The following is a 20,625-nucleotide window of genomic DNA, read 5'->3' on the forward strand; positions in this document are numbered from 1 at the left end:
AGTGACTCACGGGCCATCCCGTCCTGGACGTCTGCCCTCGAGATGGGGAAGAAGCGGACGTTCTTCCTGGCTTCTCCACTCCTCTTCCGCCTCTCCTGCCGAGCCTGGAGGAGGAAGGCCTCCATCACGGCGCTTATCAGTTGGTTGTTCAGATAGTGGATGAGGGGTCCCCTGGGACGGTACTTGAAGTGGGAGACGACCTTCCAGTGATGAATGGGCTTGCCCAAGGACTGTGCTCCGGGAGAGCTGTACGGGAGGGATACAGTGGGAGTTTGAGGAGCAGGAGAGAGGGAGAGGGGAGACATGGCGGGACAACTTCACTTACGTTCGTATCAGCTCCACTAAGCTGTTGGAGAGAAAAGCCCGCATGTCCAAGTTCTCTAGTACGTTTGCCACCTACAATGGGGGGGATGGGGGATGGGAGGAGAAAGGCATAATGAGGATTAGAGAGACCTCGCCCAACTTTGAATGTGGGACCCAGGCAGTTCTCTTCATTCCCCCCCTCAGAGGCTGGCCTGGGTCCCGGCTTAACAAATGCTCAGCAGGTGAAGAATGTAGCGTCCTGTCCCCTCTGCCGTAGCATTGCCAGGGAAACCTCTAAGAGGAACACCTTTGCCCATCCTCTCCCCTCATATGTACCAAACACAGACCGTTCAGCTAAGCCCTAGAGATGGCCAAGTGCCAAGAATATCACCTGTTAAATTCAAAGAACCTTTGGCCAAGGGCAGCAGATGGATGTCACCAGACCTGACTAGCTGGGATTTGACGTCTCTGGCAGTCAGGGTATTAATAGTAACGATCACTTTGAATGTCTGTTGTGTTTCAGTGCCAAGGGCTTTCCACACATTATCATTTAAATCTCGACACAGCCTAGGCGGGTACTACTTAGTGCCGTTCACTTTTACACCCAAAGCTGCTATAAATAGCTTGTCTAATTACTGCTTCTGCTCTAGAGAGAGGCAGGGCAGCGTTCTGAGTCCCTGTGTATAGGAGTCTAGAGTTTCCGCCATTCACCAACCTGGCTACTTTGCTTAGTGGAGGTATAGACAGGGACATGGTATCAATGGAGTCCTGGTTCCCTCTGGGAAATCAGGGAGGAGGTGACTTCTGCCATGGAGCAGCCAGAGAGCGTGAATCATGAGGGGGTACCCAGAGGGACAGACTGGAGTGACATACCACCTGAGATTCTTCTCAGGGCGGGCTGGTTATTCTAACACATTCTGTACTCTCTAACCCTGAAGCTTCCTGACATCTCAGAACCTTGAACCTCCCCTGGGCAAGAGGCTGCCCCTTTGGGAAATTAAGGTTGCTGAAGGATGTGCAAACTACAGCACAGTCCCTGTGGGACCCTTTCAAGATCCGCTTCCCACCAGGAGCCCAGCACTGACCGAGGCATTGACGTCAGCGTTAGAGGCGTTTTCGTCCTCCCTGAGAGAGAGCGTGATGGTCCTCAAGGGAAGCTCTGGAGATAAAGGAGACCCAGACTTAGCCGACATTTCCCCCGTGTCCACTCAGAGAGATAGCTCCGTCTACCACAGCAAGGTCACTGAAAGCCAATTCCCCCACTGCTTCTGTGCTGGCCAGGCCTTCTGTGTAACCGTGAGCTTCTCCACCCGGCTTCTTTGTTCCCTGAAATAACAACCCTGAGACTGAATTATTGTGAATAAATTCTTAGGCCGGAAGCTTTGGCACATTCCCGATGCCCATGACTTACTCTGTTCTAAGTTTCGCCGCAAGGTTGGTTTCCTCTCCTCAATTTCACGCAATCCTCTTCCTAAGAGTTTGGAGCAAATCTCTCTCCACTGACTATCCCAGAAATCCCCTCTCTGCACCAGAACTTTCACCTCCCTATTTCCTGCCTAAGCTAGCAGGCCAACAGCATTGTATTGACAGGCGATGCTTCCACACATCGCACAGGAGGTTCTCTCTACATTCCTGAGGCTTCTTCTGCCTTGGTCTGTCCTCTGCAGAGGGGACAGCGGCCCTCACCATGTCCTCCAGCCCCAAACTCACCACATGGAGGAAACCTCAGTTCTGATCTGTGCCTTTGAGGAACTCAGGCCTCATACACTAATGTACCCATCATTCCCAGGCATGAGAGACGAGAGGGGCTGGCACAGCAGGAGCAGTCAGCCATACCTTTATAGATGATGGGAGTGAAATTGTTCCCGGCCAGGAAGCAGCGGTTACCAGTGAAGGCAGGGGCGCAGGTGCAAGTGGGCTGGCAGTCTGGAGGCCCAGAGATGTCGCAATGGCCATGGTTATAGCAGTAATTCACAGGACAGGAATGGTTCTGGCAGAATTCAGAGATCTCCACAGCTGGAAAGGGAGTCGGAGAATCAGCCACACTGTGACGAGGCAGCCTATGGGAGTGAACAGCCTGTCGGAGTCTAGCCCTAGGATATCTTGTTTGGTTTCTCCCCCATGCTCGCCTATTCTGTATTGTGCTTGCGGGCCACTCTGAACCCCAAACTATCTTCCCCACATCTTCTCCACGCGTTTCTCTGTAATGCAACCTTTCTGTCTGCAGATAAGTGTTTTTTCTCCTCTGCACAGGGCATGGCATGTTCACCAGAGCATCCTTGTCAGAGAGGGACCCAGAAGATGGTGTGAGAAGGACCGCAGTCTGCTTCCTTCCCTTCTCCCCTCACATCCGTCTTCTGGTTCCACTCACTCTGGACTCTGCCCAGAAGATGGTAGTCCCCTGGCTGTCTTAGAGGACTGGAAAGGTTGCACTGTCATCTCTGTCATGGTGACTACAGTGGCTCAGAGAAAGAGGAGCAGACGCACAGGAAAGAAGCCAAAGGAAAACTGAGGTTCCTCTGTCCCAGGGTCCCCATAGCAACACCTCTAAATGCCCTGACTTGTGAAAGGCAGAGCCCCTGTGTCTCTGAAGATGCCCACGTACCTGAGAGCCTAGCTTGCCTCTGGCTCATTAACCTTATCCATCAGTCTTTCCCCATGTTGTCTCCAGCAGGGTCTGGTCCAGCCCCAGCCTCAGCTTCTGCATCCTCTCCTGCATCCCCATACCATATCCCACCCCTTTCTAAGTCCTCCCCCATCACAGTTCCTGATCCTGAGGTATTTGAAGACAGGTTGTTAAAGACAGAGACACCAGTTTGTCTTTGGCTGTCACAGACCCTTGACAAATCACCTGAACCTCCTCTTGCCAGGGCCTGGTCCCAAGCTTACCTACACAATGACGCCCATCTCCAGTCATGTTTGGAGGGCAGGCCTGACAGCCCTTCCCAGGAATGCAGTCCACATTAGGGAAGCATGGCTCAGTGCAGAGGTCCTTAGAGTGTTCACACAAGCGGCCGAAGGAGTTCCCATCGCACTTGCAGCTGGTCACCTGAATAACAGCAGGGCTGCTGGTGTCCCCAAGCTAAGGGACATCTCCCCTGAGTTTTGCTGTGAGTCCCTTCCCGAAGCTATACAATCCCCTCCCTGGCCCTGTAGCAGGCTCTCAGCTTTGCCTCCCTCCGAGCACACCTCCTTCCCTGGAATCCATGGCAGAGTAAGATGGGGAAGAAACAGAGGGGCTGGGGATTTAGCTCAGTGGTAGAGCGCTTACCTAGGAAGCGCAAGGCCCTGGGTTCGGTCCCCAGCTCCGAAAAAAAGAACCAAAAAAAAAAAAAGAAAGAAAGAAAAAGAAAGAAAGAAACAGAGAGGACAACAAAACAAAACAACAACAGCAGCAACAACAACAATCCCAAGCAAAACCACAAAGCATAAATAAGGCAAAATCTGTGGACTTGGGTCATGAAGCTTCACCACAAATGTGGACAGAGAGGATTTTCTCCAAACTGAAGAAGGTACACTTCCACAGACAGCAAACAGCTGGGGACACAAGGCAGCATCCCACCCCTCTCTTCCCAACCCCAAAGAGAGGTGAGCTACTCTCCATATTGCTCTATAAGGGCTTCTGTGTGTGAGCATAGTGGGCTCAGGTCCCCCTGGTCTGGAGGGAGTCAGGGCAGCTAGCTGGTGGCTACAGACCTCTATCCAGAAGCACGGTAAAACTTCCTGTCCTACACCTCAGGGCTACCGCAGGGAACCATGGGAAAGGCTGAAGTGAACATTTTAAGCCTGACCAGGTGGGAGGTGAGACACAAAACTCTTTTGAGCTCTAAGCAATGATGAAGGTTCCACTTCACATACATGTTTGTAGCTCAAGACGGCGCCTGCACTACTCCCCCACCACAGCTCCACCCTCTTCCCTACATACACCTTGCCCAGGAGAGGACACACACACACACACACACACACACACACACACACACAGAGCCCCCAGCTCCCACTACTCACCTCAGTGGAAGAGTTGCCCTCTTTGCTGGTCTCGTTGTACAAACACTGTTCCTCCTTACTACAGAAGCAAGCCACCGTCTCAGGCTGGAGTACCGATGACAAGTTAGTCTTGACATCCCTTGCTAGAATCTCCAGGGTACATGCTTCTGGGGATGTTGGTGTCCACTGCAAACTCCCGTTTTCTATCCAGAGAAAAGGAGACCTCAGTGTCTGGGGGAGCTCTCTGCTCTGTGGTCAGTGCATCCTGGCATCTAACACCCGGACTACTGAGGTGGTCTTCCCATACCCACAGGCATCCTTTAGAGCAGAGCTGGGAACCCCAGGGCGATGGCGGTCATGCTCCAAGCAGGAGGGAGGCAGCACCTGCTGAACGTGATGGGTGTGTGTAGACATACACACAAGGGAAGGCTACCCATCCCCTAACGAAGAGGCCCCTAAATGCATCCCTGCCTGTGGCTGTACTAGGATGCTGAAGACCAAGTACGGTCCTCTCAACGCATCCCCAAGCTGCAGGGTGGAATGGCTTCACCTCCAGAATCTCTTCTGCCTTCCCAGCATGCCCTCCCCTGACTTTCCAGGCCTAGGGTACCTCACTAGACATCAGACTACAGAGATTAAAGAACAGCTTGGAAGAAACAGAGTAGGGGTGGACAGGAGTTAACTTCAGGCCGTCACCTTCCAGGATGGCCAGGGTGGCAGAAAGCCTTGTAATGCCTGCCACTGCGTGCCAAGGTTTAATGACCCCTCCACACCAGAAAAGCAAAAGGAGACAGTTTGGTGGTCAGGGCCCAGAGGAAGTTCCCTGATGACTTTGGTTTAGCAAAGAAAGTCACCATCCCTTCCAACTTTGGCCCTTTAACCCAAGTCACAGCTGCCAGTCCGGGTTCTCAGATGCCGTTACTAAGAGGGGAAGATGTGCTGTGTTAGTCCCAGTCCAGAAAATCAGACAGGGAGACAGAAAGCCAGACAAGTGTGACTGACTGCCGTAAGGACAGCCCCAGTGTTAATTGTAGTTTTATTTGTAGTTTTTGGTCTCATTTCACGGTGTGTTATTCTTTTAATAGATGTGATAATGCTATAAACACATGAGTCTTATTACATCTATTTATCCTGTGTGGGGGTAGGAGGCATGTATGCATGCCACAGTATTCATGTGGCGCTCAGAGGAAAGCCTGCAAGACTTGGTTCTTCCCTTCTACCATACAGGTCCCAGGGATGAGACAGAGGTCAGATTTGGTGGCAAGTGCTTTTGCCTGCTAAGCCATCTCACCAACCCTAAAAACTATTGTTGCTGTTGCTCCTCCTCCTCCTCCTACTCCTCCTCCTCCTTCTTCTTCTTCTTCTTGTTTTCCAGGAGACAGGTGTAGCCCTGGCTGTCCTGGAACTCGCTCTGTAAGCCAGGCTGGCCTTGAACTCAGAGATCTGAGTGCCTCTGTCTCCTGAGTTCTGGGAGTAAAGGCGTGTACTGCCACCAGGTTGAACTAGTCTTTTTTAATGGTCATATTTGATTATTCTGATAGTTTGGTAAATGCTCCATGATGGTTAAAATGAGGCACACAGCTGTGCAAGATGGCGCATGCCTTCAATCCCAAGAGGCAGAGGCAGGCAGGCAGATTTCTGACGGTTCAAGTCTAGCCTGTTCTACATAGTGAATTCCAGGGCAGCCAAAGCTAGCTAATGAGACCTTGTCTCAAAAAAATGTGTGTTATTAAATAGAGGCAAAACGACCTTTGCATTACCTGTGTGTATCCAGAGCCAGTTGACCTATTTAAATTTATCTAAACTCCGTACTGCTACTCGCTTGGGGAGGGCCACCCATTTGCACTATAGGCATTACTGTTTTTTTCTTGAGACAGGGTGTCGCAGACTGGACTTGGTCTCATGGCAAGCTCCTTCCTCAGCCTCTCTCCCAGAGGATTACAGGCTTGAGTTGCTATGACCGGCTGTGAGTACCAATCTTGGGAAATGCTGTTTCTCAGGGGCTGGAGACATAGCTCAGCGGTTAAGAGTATGTGCTGCTCATTCAGACCACAGGAGTTCGGTTCCCGGCACCCTCCTCAGGTGACTCACACTGCCTAACTCCAGCTCAGGGGCACCCAACCTCTAGCACCTGTACACACATATGTACAGAGGCACATAATTGAAGTTAAAACGCTTGTAAGCCCACCACAGAGGGGACATTGGCTAGTCGTCACATCCGATCAAGAGCAGAGAACAGATCGCCCATGCTGCCTGCTGCTCACTTTGCGTCTTCAGCTCTGCCCGTTTCTTCATTCTTAAACAGTTCAGAGCTCCGCCCACGAATCAGTGCCACCCACGTTCATGCATCACCATAACTGACAATCAAGACACCCCTCACTCCTGCAACAAACATGCCTGCAGACCAGCCTGATCTAGATAATTCTTCACTTGAGACACCCCCCACCCCCTTTTCAGGTAATTCGAGGTTGGTTGAAAACCCACCATCACACCTGTTCTGAAGCTGAGGTGGGAGAACCTTAAGTTTGTTTGTTGCCTGGGTTACATAGGAAGTTTCAGGCCCGCTTGGGCTATTGTAGGAATACCCTGTCCCAGATAGAGGGAGGAGGAAGGGAGAAGAAGAAGAGAGAAAACGAGGAGAGGAGGAGAAAGAAAGAAAAATGTCTGTTGGTCCTGGATACTCAAATGAAAAACAAAACAAAACAAAACATCAGGGTGCTGTACAGAGTGAAGAGACACAAGAAAGCTCAAGGTGACTCCTCCCATCCCATTGGCCAAAGATTCATACCAAAGAGCTCAAAGCCACTGCACTTGTTGGAGAGGCTGAATACGACATCCTTAGAGTTGCTGGTGATCTCAATGGCCACTGTTCGCCCCTTGTAGGCTTGAATCTTGCTGTTGTAGTGGATAGGGGGTGGGTACTGGTCTGAAACAGAAACACGGAGACTAGTTATGCACGCAGCTCTCTCCAGTCTTCCCTTTCTGCTCTCTTTCCCCATGACTCTTCCTCCAAGTCATTGCCAAGCCTCGGCCAGCCTCTGGGAGCAGGACTCAGTCTTCCTCCGTGCTCTGCAAGCTGTGTAGAGTGTATTGAGTTTGCACTGCCCACTGTCTAACCTTTAGGCTCCCTGTCTTTTCTTTTTCTTAAATATAGTCTTTTAAAATTGGAATTGTATTTTTATTGTGTGTGCATCAACGTTTGGCTTGTATGCATGTGTATCGGCGTGAGGGTGTTGGATCCTCTGCAACTGGAGTTACAGATGGTTGTGAGCTGCCATGTGGGTGCTGGGAACTGAACCCAGGTCCTCCAGAAGAGAGGCCAGTGCTCTTAACAGCTGAGCCATCTCTCCAGCCCCTAGTCTCCTGAACAGAATGCCATGCTGGGCCTTGAGAACAGATAGTCAGTTTTACCCCTGATAAGAGCTGAAACCCACAAGGGTGATGTGTAGATAGACATTCCACCTTTCCAGAAAGAGAGGTCAAACTCTCTCAACACTCTGTATCCCGGAAGCCTGTTTTTCTATCCCATGGCATATGAATACGTTTCATCAATAGATTTATCGAGCATGTGATACACAGATGGCACTAATCTCTCTAGCAATGAACAAGTGACCGAAAAAGAGGCCTAAGGGAATTATAAATTATAAAATGTTCTTAGTAGTTATAAATGCTAAAAGAAAAAAATTCAGGAAAGGGAGTGTGACTGAAGTGTGAAATTTAAGACACGGCAGACCAGAGGGGCTTAAGAAAGCAGTGTCAAAAGTTGAGAGAACATACCTTTGACTGTCTGTGGAGAGAGCCTTGCAGGCCAAGTTACTAGTGAGCCCAAAGAAGACAGTGGGGTGGAGGGAGAGGGAGGAGAAGGGGTGTCAGGGAAGGAGTTCTGAGTGGCGAAGGAGACAGTGCACAGACAGGGCAGTGAAGAGAAGGCTGTTGTCCCTCAGAGGGCCTGAGTGAGCTGGGAGGGTTTGGTCCATTAAGAGAATGAAAATGTAGAGCTTGAAGGAATGTCATGAAACGGGGGTCCTTGTCTGCTCCCCATCTCTGGAAAGGTCCCTCTGACTTTCCTCAAGTCACTTACTGAGCGTGCCATTCACGTGCCGGAATGTTCTAAGGATTGAGTTGGTGCTTTGTCCGATGTCTCTGTTTCCTGTGGCCAGGATGTCAAACTTGCACTGTGCGTCCTCGTTGCACCCAGAGATCAAGTCTTCACCGGCGCCGCTCTTGTTCCACAGTTGGGACAAGAAGATGGGAGTAAACTCAGAAGGCAGAGGGTCTGTCCTCACCCCAAGGAGGCCTGTCCCGTTGATTTGCCCTGTAACACGGGAAGTACAAGGGTGGTACGAGACTCCAGTCATACCTCAGTGGTGCCCACCCCTGACCCTCTGTATATGGTTCTGTGTGTAAGGGGGTGGCACGGGAGCTGGAAGGGACAGGATGGCTTCAGCGTCTGGAAATTCCTACTTCAGTGAGCGAAGACCACCCACTCCTCTCCTCCCTTCCTGGAAGAGACATGCAGGGTAGAAGCAGGGGACAGACATAGGACAATGGCAAAATCTTCAGACCTTATGAAGGATGCATAAGATCCCCCACAAGCACAAGGATGACAACACAGCAGCTCCCTCACTGACCCGCCCCAGTGGCCTGAGGACCCCCAGACTCACATGTCATTCCATAGTGGAAAAGAGTCTCCTCGGAGCTGTTGGAGGGGATGGTGGAGCCATTGGGCATTCTGAAGTCATCTTCTGGATTGTCATTCCAGACTCCTGTGGGACAGAGCAGAGGGTTCACCACCACAGCTTCCCTTCTCCAAGGAGCATTCAAAAGGGCAGCTGCATCTGTCCCAGGTCTGGGGTCCCAGGAGGTAGGAGAGGACCAGGCACTCACACCCTGCCATCGTGCTTTAAAAGGGGAGAAGAAAGCCAAGAAGAATATAGAGGGAAGGTGGGAGGAAGGAAGGAAGGAGACTAAAAACAGAAAACATAGAGACGGGGAGGGGAGGAAGCGGACAACTGAGCCTCCACCTTCCCCACAGCATCTCCTTCAAGGTCTCTTAAAAAAAAAGTGGCAAACAGGAAATTAGCCTAAACAGTGTGTGAAGCAGCCCCTCTCTGTGCCCTTAGGGGGCTGAGGAGGAACTGGGCAGGGTAGAGAAGTCCAAGGCCCATGGGAGGGATGACTGTCCTGGTACGGTCTGACCTCTGCTTCTTACCCAGAAGGCCCTTTGTGTGGTTGCGGTACTCCTCTGACAGGCTGGAGGAGGCGTGAAGGATGTTGGAGAGAGCAATCACAGAGATGGTCACTGTCCCATCAAAGTTGGCTGAGACTTGGGAGCCATTTTGGATCAGTAGGACACCAGTGGCATTGAATACGGGCAAGTCTGGAAGATAGGACAACAAGTGATGCCGTAGCCAGCATGTCCCTTGGACTCGGCAGCGGTGACAACTCATGGCACAGAGGACACTGGGGTATCCTGACCATGCCTGAATTAAAGGTCTCACACCATCCAGACCAACCTCCAGCCCCTTCTCCCTTCTCGGGTAGGAAACAAAGAACACTCTATGCCCAGGCTGGCTGAAGATCTTCCAGTGGAGCAGTTTAAGGGCAAACATTCCATTCTTCTGGGTGTTGTAGCCTCTACCCACTTCCTCTGAGCACACCACTCCCAGGGGCCTGAGGAAGTAGAGTGGGACACTTGCTGACATTACCAAGCCTACCTTCAGTGTCGCTGGTGTTAAAGGCCACCGTTTGGTTATTGTGTACAACTCGGATTGTGTCATTGGGCTCAAGAAACCACTGAACCTGGAAAAGAATAGGAGGAGGACTAAGCCCAACCAACAGGCAAAACCAAGGCCTGAAAATGAGGCTCTAGAGAGCAATGCAAGGCTAAAATCTGGGCCAGATATGCAGACATATCCTTACTGTGTGTGGAGAGCTCAGTGGGAACAAGGCTATCAAGGGAAGCCTGGGGGAGCAGATAATACCCTTGTTCCCACTGTGTTATGAGCAAACAGTGACATTGGAAGCTCGCTGGCAGCCCAGCAGTTGTGTCAATGCCAAACATTAATAGACAACGCGTATCGTAATCCTGTCACTTCTAGGTTTTACTCTGCTCACTCCACTGTCGATGTGCCCCTTTGTTCCAGGATGTAGGATTGCCATGGAAACACATCCCTGGTTGTGTCTACATGAGTCTTTCCGGAGATATTTAACTGAGAAGGGCAGATCTACTCCAAATGTGAGCAGTATCGTTGCGTGCACGGGGACCCAGACCAAATAAAAAAGAAGAGAGCTGGGTGCCAGGACTCATCTCACTGTGACTGCAGACACAGTATGTCACCAGCCTCCCCACATACTCCCGGTGCCATGATGCACTGACTTCACTCATGAACTGTGAACCAAAAGAACCCTTTGTCCTAATTACGATTGCTGTGAGGAGACACCAGGACTGGAGCAACGTGGGGAGGGAAGGGTTAATTTGACTTATGCTTCCACATCACTGTTCATCTGAAGGAAGTCAGGACAGGAACTCACACAGGGCAGGAACCTGGAGTCAGGAGCTGATGCAGAGGCCATGGAGGGTGCTGCTTACTGGCTTGCTCCTCATGGCTTGCTTTCTTATAGAACCACTAGGCCAGGGATGGTACTACTCACAGTGGGCTGGGCCCTCTCCCATCAATCACTAATTAAGAAAATGCCCTACAGGTTTGACTACAGCCCAACCTTATGGAGGCATTTTCTTAATTGAGGTTTCCTCCTCTCAGATGACTCCTACTTCTAAGTGACAGAAAATTGTCCAGAACGCCCTTCTTTTCCTTAAGTGGTTCCCTGTAGGATGATGTCATTATGGAGGGGAAGGCAGGTGCAAGATAGAACAAGGCCTGTCATTGGACAAGAAGGAAGGATGGGCGGGAGAAAAGTTTTGGAGAGGAGGAGGAGACTGGAGCAAGGAAGGAGCGAGAGGAGAAGCAGCCGCGAGAACATGGAGGCGGACGTTAAGATTCCTCTCTGCACATTTACAGGTTGTTATGAATGTTCTTAAGGGATGGATGTGTACAGGGCTTTGCATGTCTAAGGTGGACAATTATATCTTATCAATTGGATCAGAGGTTATTGTGTTGTGTGTTCTTTCATGTGGTGATTTAATTGAATTCAAGAAAGTTTGTGGTGGGGTTGGGGATTTAGCTCAGTGGTAGAGCACTTGTCTAGCAAGCGCAAGGCCCTGGGTTCGGTCCCCAGCTCCGGAAAAAAAAGAAAAAAAGAAAAAAAAAGTTTGTGGTGACTGGAGACACTGGTCTGCCACGGAATTGGGATGTGTATGTCTGGCATGGTGGCAACCTGCCTTGGGAACTAGGCGGATAGAGAGATTGTTGCCAGGCTTGGAGAGAAGCCATCGGCAGTGTGATGTGGGATAGAGCAAAGTGGGTGAGATGCTTTACTGACTGAGATGAAGACATCTAACAGATGTCTTGGGGCACTATGGTGCTGGACCTAGTGCGGGATAAAAGACAGCATTTTTTATTATAATTTTAGAGCAACTATTTCCTGTCATGTAATTGGACACAGAAGTGAGAAAAGTAGACAATGAATCTCTCCTCATTTGTTTATACTCTTCCTCTTCCGGTGTCCAGCTGATGGCCCCTGAGGGGTTCCGGGGAAGGGAATGCAAGGATACCCTGGACTCCCCTCACTTACTGTGATGGGAGACTTCAGGCTGCTGGTGTTGTATTGGGCCGCAAAGGCAATGAAGTTCGTGGCATTGGCAGAATCAGTCTGGGCAGTGCGGCCCTCCAGCAGGAAGGAAGAATTTCTGTCCTGGGCCTGAACCAGCAGGAAGTCCCCTAGCCCGTTGAAGGTGTATTTGGCGTTATCCAAAGTGGTGATGTGGGGATCACCAAATGTCCAAGCTAAAAGGAAGGAGGTTACACATTCGCCAGTTAGGGCCGTGGCCTCAGACTCCCAGCTGGTAGGGATTCCACCTTGGGGGACTCAAGTTTGGTGGACTCCAGAATCTACTCCAAAGTCCTCATCACTCGTAGTCCCTGGCCTCAACCCTCAGTCCTTTGCAAAAGCTAGATCCAAAGTCCCTCTGTTTACTTAGCTTCACACAAGACCCGTGAACATCATCTGCCCTAGGAAGTCGATCCCTTGCTAATCCACCTCAACCATGATGCTCACCGGGCCGGGGGGGCCTGTACCCAGCACAACTAACTCGGGGCCGCCTGAGCTGGTACTGGACGCAGAAAGAGGGCTTGTCGTTCCAGCGGCAGCACCAGTTCTGTGCCTCCTGCTCCTCATCTGTGGAGAAGAACAGTTCGTCAGGAGGAAGGAGCCCCGGGGAAGCCACTGGCACGTTTGGAAGAGTATGGTGATATTAGCAGCAAGAATAGTGCTCTTGGAGTCAGGCACGGCACAGTACATACTCTCCCAAGCCCAATGGCTGCCAGTGACCTATAATCAAATGGCACTGTATGTCCTCGTTGAATGAATGTTGGGGTTATTACACAGCAGGGCACATGGTACAAGCCCTCAGAGAGCCGGCGGAGAGAGAACAGAGATGATGGTGTGAGAGACTAGAGCAGGCCCCAGGGTGGGCACAGGCAAGCTCCCCTCCCCTATTCACCTCTGCGTGCCCTAGCTCCCTTGGAAGGTCTCTATGGTGGGATGATTCTAAGTTTTCCCCCAACGCATGGGACCCAGAGGATAGCATCAAAGTAGGCTCTCTTCCTTGGCCTAGAAAAATTCCCCACTCCGGGCTGAGAGCACAAGGCCAAATGAAGATAGAAGACACATTCTGCCCTAATCGGAGAGAATACGAGGAGGAAGGCTGCTTCTGAATTTCCCACAATCGGGGGTTTGGGACCAGAGAGGAAGTCGCTAGGAAGCACTGGAGCCAACAGGCTTCATCCAGAAGGTCCCCATAGCTTGTCTGAGAAGAGCCACAGGCTTCAGGGCAGACAGGGGTTGGGATCTCCAGGAAGATACTTACCAAACTGCCAAGGACTGTGCATTCTCCAGCCTTCTCGAAACTCACCCCAGGTGCCATAGCTACAGCACACGCCCCCTCGCCCGGAGGAGAAGCTGCACAGCTGCCTGCCCCACAGACCTGCGAGGAGAGAGCAGACATCCTCAGGCCGGGAGCTCGAGGCAGGTCAGATGGGCAGGGGCTCTGTGTGTGGGGGTGGGGTGGGGGGTGCTCAGGGTGCCCGGGAAAGGGCAGGACAGGCATGAGCAGAGCAGAGCGCGTTTGTGAAGGACCGGGAGGAGGTGTCACCTGTGTTGATGAGCCAGAACCGAAAGTCCCATCGTCCCTGCTGCCAGGAGCAAGGGCAGGAAATCTTGTTCCAGCCCCAGCTGGGCTGCTGAGGCTGACTTTCCAACCACCGCAGACACTTGAGCCTGTAGTTGGGCCACACCTCCCTGTGTAGCCTGTAGACCTGCAGTCCCCGGATGCCTGAGAAACAAGGAAAGCAGTGCTTATGACAGGACACGGGCTGCGAGCTCGGCTTCAGTTAGGCTCAACACAAGCTCATGACTGCATCCTCCATCCATGTCCTCCTGCCTCTCTGGATAGCTCTTCCTAGGAAGGGGCCCACTTCACACTGGCAATGATTATCTCCAAACCACCTTGAACAAGTTCCAAACGCTTCATATCTCAGACCTTAGGGCAAAACTCTGGGATAAGTGCCAGGCAGGGAGGCGTTACTTGACCAACCTACTTTCCCTCCTCTCTCTCTCTCTCTCTCTCTCGCTCTCGCTCTCGCTCTCGCTCTCGCTCTCGCTCTCGCTCTCTCACTCGCTCGCTCTCTCGCTCTCACTGTTGTTCTTGCTTTCTCTCTCTTGCTAGCTGGTTCTCACTCTGCCGTGCCTTCTAATTCTCAAACCACTACAGTTCCTCCCCTAGAGACACATAGCCGCCAGTCATGCCCCAGACGCTCCATTTCATGATGCGCCCTCCTCTTCCCTTTCAGTGGCCAAAGCAACGGGGACAGAGAGGTCCAGGCCCAGAAACTAGCTGGAAGACACAGAGAAAATGACAGGCTGGTGGGGCCTTGCTCTATCCTGTGAGTCTGGGAAGCCTCTTTTGGACCCAGACACCATCTTGGGAAGGGAGAACTAGCCAGAAAAATCTTCAGCAGGATTGTAAACCTCCAATTCCTTGGAAGTTTCATACTGTACACACAACTTTAGGGAGAGGAGCGGACTCTAAAGACTCCCTACACTCCGGGACAAAATATGATCTACTGTGTGAGATTTTCAACCCCTATATTCACATTAATGAAGCAACTGTTTTCAGAAGAGTAACATTGTTTATAATGCTGCACACACACACACACACACACACACACACACACACACACACACACACACTCTGTGAGATACCCAAGCTGATGTGTCTAATAGAGAGAGACCCTCTTCCACAGGGTGGCACCCACCTGTCATTTGACCCAACTTACGTGTCTCATTGTCAAACGTCTTTGTCCCAGATCAGATAGACCTGGACTCGCCCTTTACGATCTGCATGACTGACCTCTCCCAAATGCTAGCATGCCCTTTTCTCCATCACATTTTGGAAGACGATATTCCCTTTGGAGTCTATATGTTAGACCAAGTCTGAGAGGAAGTGCCACAGTTCGCCTCTGGTCACGAGGGTCTCTATCACACTGACTGTTGAGAGCCAACGTAGTTGGCCTTCTCCCTCTTTCTCTTCATTTTTCTGTCTGTTAACCTACTGTCTGGCAGACAGTAAGAGCTCAATAAATGTTGGCTGAGTGGATGCTGGCCTTTTGCAATGCCTCCTGGTAGACTTCCTTAAGGGTCTCACTCCAGCTCTGGAATAGGACATTTATGTGGGTTATCCTAACTTCACACCTATGTCCCTTGTGGTCCTCACTCCAGGACCAGAGTACCTACCTACAGACAGACAGACAGACACCCGGGGTTTGGCTCGTCTATGGAATGAGATTTAGAGGGGCTGAGGGTGTGAAAAAGTCCAGGCAGGATCAACTGTGGATGCACTTGTAGGTAGTCAGTCTGTGCAGGAAGCTCTCCAGGGTGATGGAGAGGCTACATCTGCCTAGGATTGCCATGGCCAGGGTGTGGAGGGCAAGGGAAGCCTGAAGCCAGCTCGTATACGGTGGGTGGCACTTTTACCTAATTTGGAGTTCAGGAATCGATCTGGACGGTACTTCTCCACTGCTGGCCGGAATATCAGCGGGCTGTTTTCAAAATACCCATCTCCACTGCGGGCAAAGGAAAGACTCTCAGGCCTCCGCGTCACATTCAAAGCTGCTCTTCGTTTAGTACGTCAGTCATCCTAGCCAGCCCCCCAGTCAGCAGCTGGTAGCCCATGGCTCAGTGAGGTGGGCAGCCAGATTGAGCCACGGTCCCAGTACTAAGGGGGAGAAGGAAGAGAAGATGGGTGGGGTGGGGAGGTTCGTCTCCATCCCACATCTCACCAGTGAGAGTGAGACATGAGCAGGCTCACTCCATACACACAGGGTGCGGGAGCCACAGAGCTGAGGGCAGATTTTCCTTTGTTTCCCTTGAAGCAATCTACGGGCATACTTCGGGGAGTGCTTCAAGGTCAGTTTCTGGGTCCAGCATTCACTTCCAGTGGCTGATTCTGCACTTACTAGCTTGGTGATCTGGTCTGACTTTGGGGGTTTTATATCTGGGTGAAAGAGACCCCTGACTATGTCGGAGCGTTTTAAAGCGTCAGTGCAGTGACATTTGTAAATCCCTCAGATCTGAGTGGAGACCACATTCAAGGGCCTACCACCTCCACTGTCACAGTTTTGAGGGTCCAGGATGGAAGGAAGTCTGCAGCAGCAGTCCCAGGGCCGCTGCAGGAGCATGATCTTTTCTCTACAGTCACCCAGGCTAGAGGACAAATGCATGCGTGACGTCTCTGTTGGGCTCACTGAAGTCGGTGTGAAATCGCTAGCTGCCTGGGTAATTACATGCTTTCCTCATTCATGGCACATCGAAAGCCAGTCAAAGCCACGCTAGCCAGGCTGTACACACCCCAATGTAAAAGAAAACCATGGTCACAGACCATGTGTGACCGTCACAACCAATTGCCACACAAGCAGGCGGCTGGGAGCTGTTCTTTCAGAGGCTGTGGCCCCTTCGTGTGCAGGAGCCCACACTGCAGCCAGACAGTTCTTCTCCTCACTTCCTTCTCCATCTAACCTTCGGGAATCACAAATGCCACTCTCGGGGGCCTGCGTTCTGATGCCCACTTTGCCACCTTGAAACTCTCTGACTTTGGGCAAATGAGTCATCCGCTAGAACCTGAGTTTTCTCACCTATAGGATAATGGTTTTACTTGTAGGAGAGTCATCAGCTATCGTGTGATCACCAAATCAAACAAACCATAAATAAATGAATGAATTAATTAATTAATAATATGACGTAATAGGTGTACTAGGTGGCTGCTAGCTGAGAAGTCAACTAATGTCAGTGGAGAGAAACCAAGGAGGTCAAAGGTTAAAGGAATCCAGTACACAGGTGTTGAAATAGGAACACCTAATAGTCAGGATGAATGGGGGCTTCTTCCTCAGGAAGAGCTGCATGTTCAAGCACAGGATGGGCATGTGAGTGGGGAACACTTGGCTCTCACAGGCCGGTGCTGACAGCAAGCCGACCCTGTCTTACCTGGAGAAGCCCATGAGCACTCGGTTGTACAGTCCCTGGGTCACATCCCACCTCATGCCACCGCTCTGGTAGAGAAACAGGGCGTAGGACCTGCTCCCATCTGTGGAGAGGATGGCTTGGTAGGTATTGGTCTGCAAGTTGGGGAGAGACAATCGGAGATGTCTATGAGAGGTCTGAGGTTTCCTCCCTGGTGTCCCCACACCTCTGAGCAGACCCAGGGACATCGCCTGTTCCTGATCCACCCAGGCTGGGCGTGTCGGCAAGCTTGCCGTGTAGGGCAGGCAATATTTACCCTGGTGCGGAAGCTCTTAGCATGCCCTATGTTCCTTCCCTGTAACTTGTTTTCAGGGAGAGGATATAGAGGGCTGTGGGTTGCAGCCCAGTTAGAAGAAGGCTTGTAAAAGAGACGCAGGAACCTGAGAGGTTGCACAAGACCGCAGCGATGAGAGGGGCCCTCCTTAGCCCTCCCTCCGGATGTGTAAGGGCTTTGTCAGGTGTCCCCTCTACTTGGGTGGTATGGAGAACTTGCGCATGCCCTGTGCACGGCAGGGAGTCGGTGAACTGTTTTTTGAGTGCCACTCACTGGTGTTTCACTATTAGCAGAGGAAAGCTGACTCGTGGGAGTCAAATGAAGTTGTCAGTCACCAGAGATTCTTGCCTGTAAAAGCAGCTGAGGCAGGCCTGGCCCACTGTGGGCACTCAGTAGACCATGCTTTCAGGGGATAGTAGAACCAGCAATCTTTTCTCCAGCCAGGGTATTCTGGAAAGGTAGCTCCCACCTAGGATGATGGGATGTTCGGCTTCCATAAGGGTCACAGGAGCTGTCCATGTCCACTCACCCCAAAGCTTCCCCGGGCTGGATAGGCAGGAACATTGACCCAGGTGACCTTCAGTGTCCACTTGGCTTTGAAGCTCCAGTCACTTGTAAACTCATTAATCAGAGACTCCACCTTCCGGATTAGCTGGTGCTGCTCATCGTAAAATGTGATGTAGTCCTAGGACAGGAAGGTGGGTAAGAGCAAGGAAGTGAGGGGCCCTCTAATGCCCCTAAGGCAGCCGTTCTCAACCTGAGGGTTGTGACCCCCTTTGGGGGGAGGGGCAGTTCAAACAACCCTTTCACGAGGGTCAAGTATCAGACATGTATATTATGATTTATAACAGTAGCAAAATTACAGTTATGAGATAGCAGTGACATAATTTTATGGTTGGGGGTCACTACAACATGAGGAGCCATATTAAAGGGTCTCAGCATTAGGAAGGTTTAGAACCCTAAGGGGTCCCTGCTTCCTGCTTGGGGATGCTAGTTACCTCGATGCCCATGGCTGCCTGTACATCTTTTCCTCAAGTCTGAATTTTTACAAACCCCTTTGACTTTAAAACCAAGGAAAATCTTGGGGCATGTGAACTAGAGGATCCTTATCCAGAAACTCAAGGCTTCTTGAACTGAGCTGATGCATCTCTTAGTTCAAATCAGCTCGCACGGTATGACCACATGTGTCTGGTTTTACATTCCTGTGTCTAGCATGTAACTCCTTAAGGACGGGTGCAGGTATGTCCATCAGGTATGGAACTGAGGCCGAGCTTTGTCAGCGGCAGGCACACGAAACATACTTGCTATGACAGCTATTGCTATACACTTTCACAGGCTGGCATTATTAACTCAATTCAGGAGTGTTGGTGCAGATGGGGCGGGGTTCTGCTGGACTCAGCCTCCATTCCTGTCACCTGCAGGTCTTCACGTGGTTGAAGTAGGGTGTTCCAGAGTCTACTTGGCATTCTCTCTTGGCTTCCTCTACATCTTGTATTTAAACTTCAGTCCCTTTCCATGAAGATCTAGGCTGTGACACAGTGCCCTTGAAGTGCCCCTGATCCCTCCAGGGAAGGTGCTGGGGAGCTCCTGACTACCAAGGCCTTGAATGACCCACCTGGTAAAATATGGTTCCCCTGGAGCTAGAGAAATCAGCATCACCCCAGAATGGGGCCACTATGGCCACATGCTCCCTTCCTGTGAAGTCTCTTTGAGGTGGGTTGGGGTAGGAGAAGACATCGTAGTCTGACTCGGGGAAAATGATCTGACCGTTATCTGTAAACTGAGCACAAGGGTTCTTGGTTAGGGAGGGATGAGGAAAGGGTTATCCTAGTCTAGGGCCAGTTCCTTGTCTTTCTTTGCTCCCCCTGAGAGCCCATCTGTGCAGAGAGTTAGAGGTGTCAGTATCAACGGTCTCCTTGTGCACTTTTTGCCTTCCAGGAGAACTCGGAACCCAGCAACCTCACAGGTACTCATCCCTGTAAGGACATTCCCATATCAGTCTAAGGTAGTGGACTGTGTCCTGACTCTGTAGTGCATCCCAGCTCTCCTCAGAGCAAAGCCCTCTTAGTAAAGAGCCTTGCCCTACCTGGATGCTTGTGACATATCAGATGAGGGTAAAGGAGTCAATGCCCTGTTTCCTTTTACCGTGTTGAGCTCTCATTGGGTGTCCCTACTTCTCTTCCTGAGGGCAAGAGGAGCCAGGATCGCCATTCCCAGGGAATCAGGAAGTAACCCAGGGAAATAGAAATGGTGGGAGCCAACCAAGTTTCCAAGCCTAGCTTCTTCCTCATGGAAAAAATCTTGTGGAACAGTCAAGATTCCTTTTCACTAGGGTAAGGATATTTTTGTCCACATGGGCAGGGAGGTGTGGCTTTCCACAACTAGAAACTCTGATACCAAAGAAGGCTACAAAAGTGTTGTACAACAAAGTGACCTCCATTCTTTCATCTATTCTGTCATGGGCCATCTCTGCAGAGAGACAGGGCCCAGAGAACATAGGCCACAGACGTGACACAAGGCTACAGTCAGAGAGAGACTCACGTAGAAGGAATCCCGCAGGGAGGAGCCGAGGGGAAAGCCAATCTGGATCTTGAAGATTGGTGAGGTAAAATCCACAGTCCTGGCAAACAATTGCTTGTCTCTAACTTCAGAGCTTGACCCGTAGGGGAAGAGGGAAATACCTAGGCCAGAATAGAGCAGCAGAGTCTTTGAGGGTCTTCCCTCCTTTCAGGTTCAGAAGGATCCTGAGAGAGCTTCCCCTAACTCACACCTTACCTGTCCCCTCTTCCAGAAGAAGGCCTACCTTCCCTGTAGGCCTTACTCTTCATTCTACCTCTCCATACACACACATCTTGTTTACTTCAGCAGGAACCCTCATCATCCCTCAGATTAGATCATCCTGACATAACAGTCCTGCTGTTAAGATATTGCCATAGGATATCCTCTGACTGGGAAGTCAGAACTACTAAACGGTAAAAAGATGAAACTCCAAAACGGCAAAGACTGGTCACTGTTTACTGCAGTGGTACTTCTCCAGATACATTTGAAGACACCGCCCTGTATGCCCTCGGATTCCAGTTTGGGAAACCTTGTCTTAAGTGTTTCCCAAGTGGATCTAACGCTATACTGCATGGTCTTGATTGGCTTAGCACAGTCTATTGGCTTCCTCACTGATGCCTCGTTCGGCACTCCCAAATTTAACCCATACCAGCCACCGCTATGCAGAATTATATCCTTCCTGATTCATTTGCCCACATAGTTCTTGGGCAATTCCAAATGCTTCGGAGCTCCCCACCCAACACAAGGACCATCATTTCGCTCCCGTGGCTTTATTCTAGCTGCTCAGACCATTGACCTATCTAGGGTGC

General features: G+C 51.0%; 1 protein-coding gene across 2 annotated transcripts in view; it reads right to left on the bottom strand.

The window, feature by feature from the left end:
* Muc4 (mucin 4, cell surface associated) overlaps positions 1 to 20,625 on the bottom strand; it is a 46,668-nt gene that overhangs the window by 1,944 nt on the left and 24,099 nt on the right. For both annotated transcript variants that reach the window (XM_087576192.1, NM_001419613.1), the window contains 20 exon segments: positions 19,799 to 19,938; positions 18,873 to 19,037; positions 17,787 to 17,942; positions 16,948 to 17,078; positions 15,442 to 15,530; positions 13,562 to 13,741; positions 13,277 to 13,393; positions 12,466 to 12,585; positions 11,983 to 12,194; positions 10,005 to 10,089; positions 9,500 to 9,667; positions 8,952 to 9,053; positions 8,369 to 8,602; positions 7,076 to 7,213; positions 4,309 to 4,490; positions 3,193 to 3,352; positions 2,140 to 2,319; positions 1,389 to 1,462; positions 326 to 396; positions 11 to 246 (listed from right to left, as the gene is read on the bottom strand). In XM_087576192.1, the coding sequence (XP_087432318.1) occupies positions 11 to 246; positions 326 to 396; positions 1,389 to 1,462; positions 2,140 to 2,319; positions 3,193 to 3,352; positions 4,309 to 4,490; positions 7,076 to 7,213; positions 8,369 to 8,602; positions 8,952 to 9,053; positions 9,500 to 9,667; positions 10,005 to 10,089; positions 11,983 to 12,194; positions 12,466 to 12,585; positions 13,277 to 13,393; positions 13,562 to 13,741; positions 15,442 to 15,530; positions 16,948 to 17,078; positions 17,787 to 17,942; positions 18,873 to 19,037; positions 19,799 to 19,938 (2,940 nt within the window).

The sequence above is a fragment of the Rattus norvegicus genome, chromosome 11 (genome assembly GCF_021556685.1).
Source record: "Rattus norvegicus strain SHRSP/BbbUtx chromosome 11, alternate assembly SHRSP_T2T, whole genome shotgun sequence".
NCBI classification, from domain to species: Eukaryota; Metazoa; Chordata; class Mammalia; order Rodentia; family Muridae; genus Rattus; species Rattus norvegicus.